Raw genomic sequence first — 5274 nt, 5'->3', positions numbered from 1 at the left:
CTTAAAAACCATGAGTGTAGAGAAATAACATAAAAGGGGGGAAGTTGGGAGGGGGGGGGGATACCATTTGTCGTGTTTCCGTGTATCTATCTTTTATCTCCGCTCTTCTTATTCCCGTGTAAATATTCCGCCCCCCCCCCCCTCTGAATGAACAAATATCATCCCCCCTCATACCATTAGATTATTATTATGTATGTATTATAATTCAGTAGCAAGCTAGAAATCATAGCATTAACACAGATCCAGCCCTAATAGTGATTTTTAAAAAATAAGTAAAAAACATGGACACTCGATTACTACCACCATTGGGCTTCGCCGGGGCCGGTTTTATGACGGCTTCCGCCAACGGCCAGCCGCCCACAAGCTCTGCATTTGGTTATATTGGTCACCAGCCCCACCATCCTGGCATGCAACAAGACAGACGCAATGATGACCACATCAAACGGCCGATGAACGCCTTCATGGTATGGTCTCGCATGAAACGCCGTCAAATTGCTCAAGAAAATCCCAAAATGCACAACTCAGAAATATCCAAACGGCTAGGGTCGGAGTGGAAAATATTAACAGAAGAACAAAAACGGCCGTTCATTGACGAAGCGAAGCGCATCCGCGCCAAACACATGACCGACCATCCAGAGTATAAATATCGGCCACGGCGGAAGCCGAAAATGCTGCAGCGGCCCGGCTATCCTTATCTACCATACTTTCCACCAGGCCTTGATCCGTTCAGCAGTCTTCATCCAGCCACAGCAGGTTTACTGTCAGTACCGCCACCATCTGGCAATCCATCAGGAATTGATTTTACAGGTAGCAACTCTGGCGCCGGTAGCGCATTAAGTGACAGACAACGGCTGTTCAGCCTAGCTCAACAGGGTATACCATTAAATCCCTATTCCTGGCTGCCAACCGCCACCGCTAATCAACTAGGAAACGGCGGGGACACAGCAAATTCGGCGTTGAATTACACAAAGCTGCCGTCACTATCACAATATGATTCAGATATAACTGACACAAAGCCTGACATTACATCCTCGTCCAAATTTGACCGGCACCAGATTCAGCTTCACGGCAGCCTATCCGGCCTCCCAACACCGTCGCCAGAACCTGGCAAGGACAGCCTGTCCATCTCGACCAACTCCAACTCAAATTCTCCCTCTCTCACCAGCAGTAGCAACGCCAGCCACATGATGATGTCAGCCGCTGCCAGCAGCGCGGCCAACCTGTCTAGTCTCAACTCGTTCTACACGTCTCTGTACACGCAGTCCCTGAACCAGAGCCTGGCGGCAACCAGCAGCCACAGTCTGGTTGGAGCAGGCCTGCAGGCACCACTCTGCTACTCTCTGTCTACATTGGATCCATTGCATAGACCAGTTCCTATACTATTGTAAAGAAAATATTTGCCATAAAATTGAAAAATTAAGCTATTAAAATGTGCCAATATGAATTTACCAGTGAGGCATGTTTCATCTGTAAAATAGTGTTTTGCCTCAAACTTTTCTCTTATCCCAAGAGATTTTTTTTAACAATAACAACGAAAGTTACTTTGAATTTGAAGGCAAAATATTTTTTCTCTCGATGAAACCTCCCTTCCTGAAATTAATAAGAAAGGTATTTTGTGTAGAGGGCATATTGAAATATTTCACTATGTGATTATTAATAGATATAAATGTTGTAAAAAATGTATTTTGAAAAAATGCCAAGAGCTTATTTATTTTAAACTCTCCTGTTGAATAATCTTGTCAATCTCAAATAAAAATATCATAAATAATATTTTGTTTTTTATCTATGTGTTAAGAAAAACAAGGAAAATTTATCCAAAAGTAGCATAGCAAACTTTAATGACTGAATACAATATCTTTAAATTAAAATGTAAAATGAAGAAATCGAAACAACAAAACCAAACGTTTTAATAAATCATTCCTGATTATTTAAAGCTTGTAAGAATAGTTGTTTCTCGCATCGTATTATAAACGGCTTTCCGCGGATATAGAATGTACAATTATAAGATTAAAACCAGTTTTTTAGCCTCGAGGTGCTGAAGTTTTTCTCAACAATTTTTGTTTCCATTGTCTTATCCCTATAAAATCCATAAAAAAAATAACTATTATGGCATCGTGTTATAAACAGCTTTCCGCGATTATTAAAATGAAAAATTACAAGACTAAAACGAATTTTGTTAGCCCCGAGGAGCTGGGCTAACAAATGAAAATGATATTGCTACAGTAAGAATACGGACACTTTTAGTTTTAGAATAGGTTTGCTTGTAGGAGGGGAAAAAGTCAACCTCAACCCATTTTAAGTTTGAGTTTCAAAAGAGTTTTTAAAAATATTTTTTGGGGGGAGGGGGGTGAAGACACCCTCCCCAAAAATATTTTAAAATCATCCCAGGACCTATAAGAAGCTTCACTGTAAAGGAGAACAATATCGGTTCAGTGGTTAGTGAGATCTTTCGGGACATACAAAAAACGCTTACTACTTTATATTATAGGATTCGATATATATTATTACTTGGATGTTGCAACAGATTTTCATGTACTTTGATAAAGAAATACTCGTAGCTGGCTAAAATAAAGATACTCCCTTCCCCTCCTACTGAATGAACGAACTGACCAATAAATTCTGGTCCATATTAAATTTCAAACTTCCTTGTTTAACTTTAATAATGTCATTTTATCAACATAGCAATGAAATAAATTATTTTTGGCTAATGTAGGTTCTAATAATATTGACGTAAGAATCATACTACAATCTTTTTTTTAGAGTGTTTTTATCATTATTATTAAACATTATTGAGTCGACAAAAGTTGTACGTCATAGGAATCAAGATTAACTGGGAATGCATCTATAAGATTTCCAATTCTAAATTCATCTAGCATAATTCTATTTTAACCATGTTATAAATGAATGAATACACTTTGATTAAATTTCTATTCAAGAAATCTTAATTCATATTTTCTCGGGGTGTAATTGGACTCGCGCAGTTAAGGGATTAAGGAACTTTAAAATCAAAATTTAAAAGTCAAAATCATGAAGGTAATCGGATCGAACCTTGGTCGAAACAACGTCATAACTCAATTTGTAAGTTAAAAAGTTAAATGTTACTAATGCATTGATGTTAAGAGGGCCGGGTGAAAAGGCCTTGGCGCAACTCACTGAAATACACAATATTGACTTTCACACAAATGTCGTGCAATCAAAGGATCTGCTGTGTTAATCTAATAACTACATAGTTTTTTTTTACATCAGCTAATTGTTTTCTGCTCTTTTGTAGCAACTTGACTGTGTTAATATTTCCGACGCTATTGGCTGATATTTAAAGACCCAATTGAAAGGCGGCACAGGGTCTACATATTGTTATTTAACCCCTACCCCCTCTATTCTTTTATTTTAATGCTTACACTACATCTTGATGATGTGCCTTTCCAGTATGGCTTCGAAACCGATTTATATCCGCTGGATTAGAAAAGGTTCTAAGCCATACTGAAAAATAATGTATCGTATCGTATTATATCCAGTTTTCTACAAGTATAAAAATGTACACTCATGATATTAAAACCAGTTTTGTTAGCCCGTGCCTTCGGCATCTCGGAGCTAACAAAACTGACTTTAATCTTATAATTGTACATTTTTATATACGCAGAAAGCTGTGTATAATATGATGCGATAAATAACTACTCTCCCACTTTATTCCTGATGCAGAGCCAAAGTTTGTGAATGAATTCATATTGCTGTCAAATTCAATGGGTAATTTACAAACTTAAAAATTCTTCTCTACCTAAAGTTTACTTGGGAATATGAGACAGGGTCTCTCAGCCGCTTTGAAGTAACTTATATTCTTATAATAATGACGTCATACAATATATATGACCAATGATAGGCCATTATACATTTTAATTGACCAATGATGGTAAAATTTATAATGGTCTATCGTTGGTCATTTGTATTGTATAACGTCATTTTTATATATGAAAAGTAAAGTTTTTCTATTGTCAGTCCATTCGCAACCCAGAGCACTGGCCGTTGATTTTGGCATGTTAGAATGGTCCTGTCAATTTCAAATTCTGCAAGAGTGACAACTTTTTAGATATTACCTGAATGTCCATAGTCCTTTTATGACTTTTTCTGACTTTTAATTTTCTGCGGCTGATTTAAATTTATCTGCGATTGGCTATCCCTGATCTAAAGATTTTGCACTAACAAGATGACACAATGCCAAAGTTAGTGAAATACTTTGATTTTAACAATTCATATTCAAATACATGTCTTCAAACTTATTCAAATCTTTACAACTAAATTTAACTTTTCTATCAAACTTGTGGATTGTTTTGCTAATGAGAAATGTAGTTTAAAAGATTTATATTTGTTTAGAATGGTTGTAGAATTCTATGCAAAATAATTCATGTTACAAAAAATTATGCTAACAAAATACTCATTCTGTAAATTAAATTTGTTGGTGCTAGTTTATAAAACCCAACATAAACATAATAAAAGTATCCATGCGAATGAGAGAAAATGTTTATAAAACTTTGGGGACTAGTATAATTTAAAGTCTAATGTCCTATCTATCCTTGTAATTTTTAGATTTCTTTGTCATAACAATTATAGCATGCTATGATACATTAATAGGCTAGCAGCAAAAAAGACAATGTCTTAGAAATTTGATGTTATTTTAATGCAGATAAAGGTAGATGCAAATTATATGTGCCTTATTTTTCCTAATTATAATTTTACTGGTAGAAGTTAGAACCTTGCCTTTTAATCAAAGCTTTTCTATAATTATGGCCGATTCGTCCTTACTTCAGTCCGTCTGTAGCGGTAAGATCTTATCGTTAGCTTAAGAAGCACATTAGATTTGTCCTACCGTTTTTTTCTCCCTTTTTCTCTCTATTCCTATTTTTCCTTAGGTATGCCTTTTTTGTTTAGCTAAGAATTTCAAGCAGCTTCGCTACTGTTATACGTAATCGTTCTTGTTTTAATTGTTTTAATTATAATTTCTAAATTATTTATTGTAGTAAATCTGTTTACAAATATTCTTACCCCTTTACATAAACACGCGCGGTATCACACACACAAACATACACACACACACATACATCTTCTTGATTATAAATAAATAGATTTAGAAATAAATCTATTTTCTCTGACCAAATACCCTGTAAAACTTGACGGCTTGAAAATCAATGCTGAAATGTCGACATAAGGAATTTAAAGAAGTGTTTTCTGTTATACATAGAGATATCTTAATTGATAAGACAATGCACAACACTAATTATG

The 5274-nt window shown here is 35.5% G+C and overlaps 1 protein-coding gene across 1 annotated transcript; it reads left to right on the top strand.

Moving 5' to 3' along the window:
- Positions 1-213: 213 nt before the first annotated feature.
- On the top strand, positions 214-1762 carry LOC145311809 (uncharacterized). Its single transcript, XM_080150797.1, has one exon. The coding sequence runs from the start codon at positions 282-284 to the stop codon at positions 1386-1388; it is 1107 nt and encodes a 368-aa protein (XP_080006923.1). The 5' UTR covers positions 214-281; the 3' UTR covers positions 1389-1762.
- Positions 1763-5274: the final 3512 nt, after the last annotated feature.

The sequence above is a fragment of the Acartia tonsa genome, chromosome 2 (genome assembly GCF_053477335.1).
Source record: "Acartia tonsa isolate MP-2025a chromosome 2, ASM5347733v1, whole genome shotgun sequence".
In the NCBI taxonomy this organism is placed as follows: domain Eukaryota; kingdom Metazoa; phylum Arthropoda; class Copepoda; order Calanoida; family Acartiidae; genus Acartia; species Acartia tonsa.
This window is presented reverse-complemented; position numbering and strand designations above follow the sequence as displayed.

Bases quoted from the DNA above. Each gene is read 5' to 3' on its own strand.
- LOC145311809 (XM_080150797.1), top strand. From the start codon at position 282: ATGGACACTCGATTACTACCACCATTGGGCTTCGCCGGGGCCGGTTTT.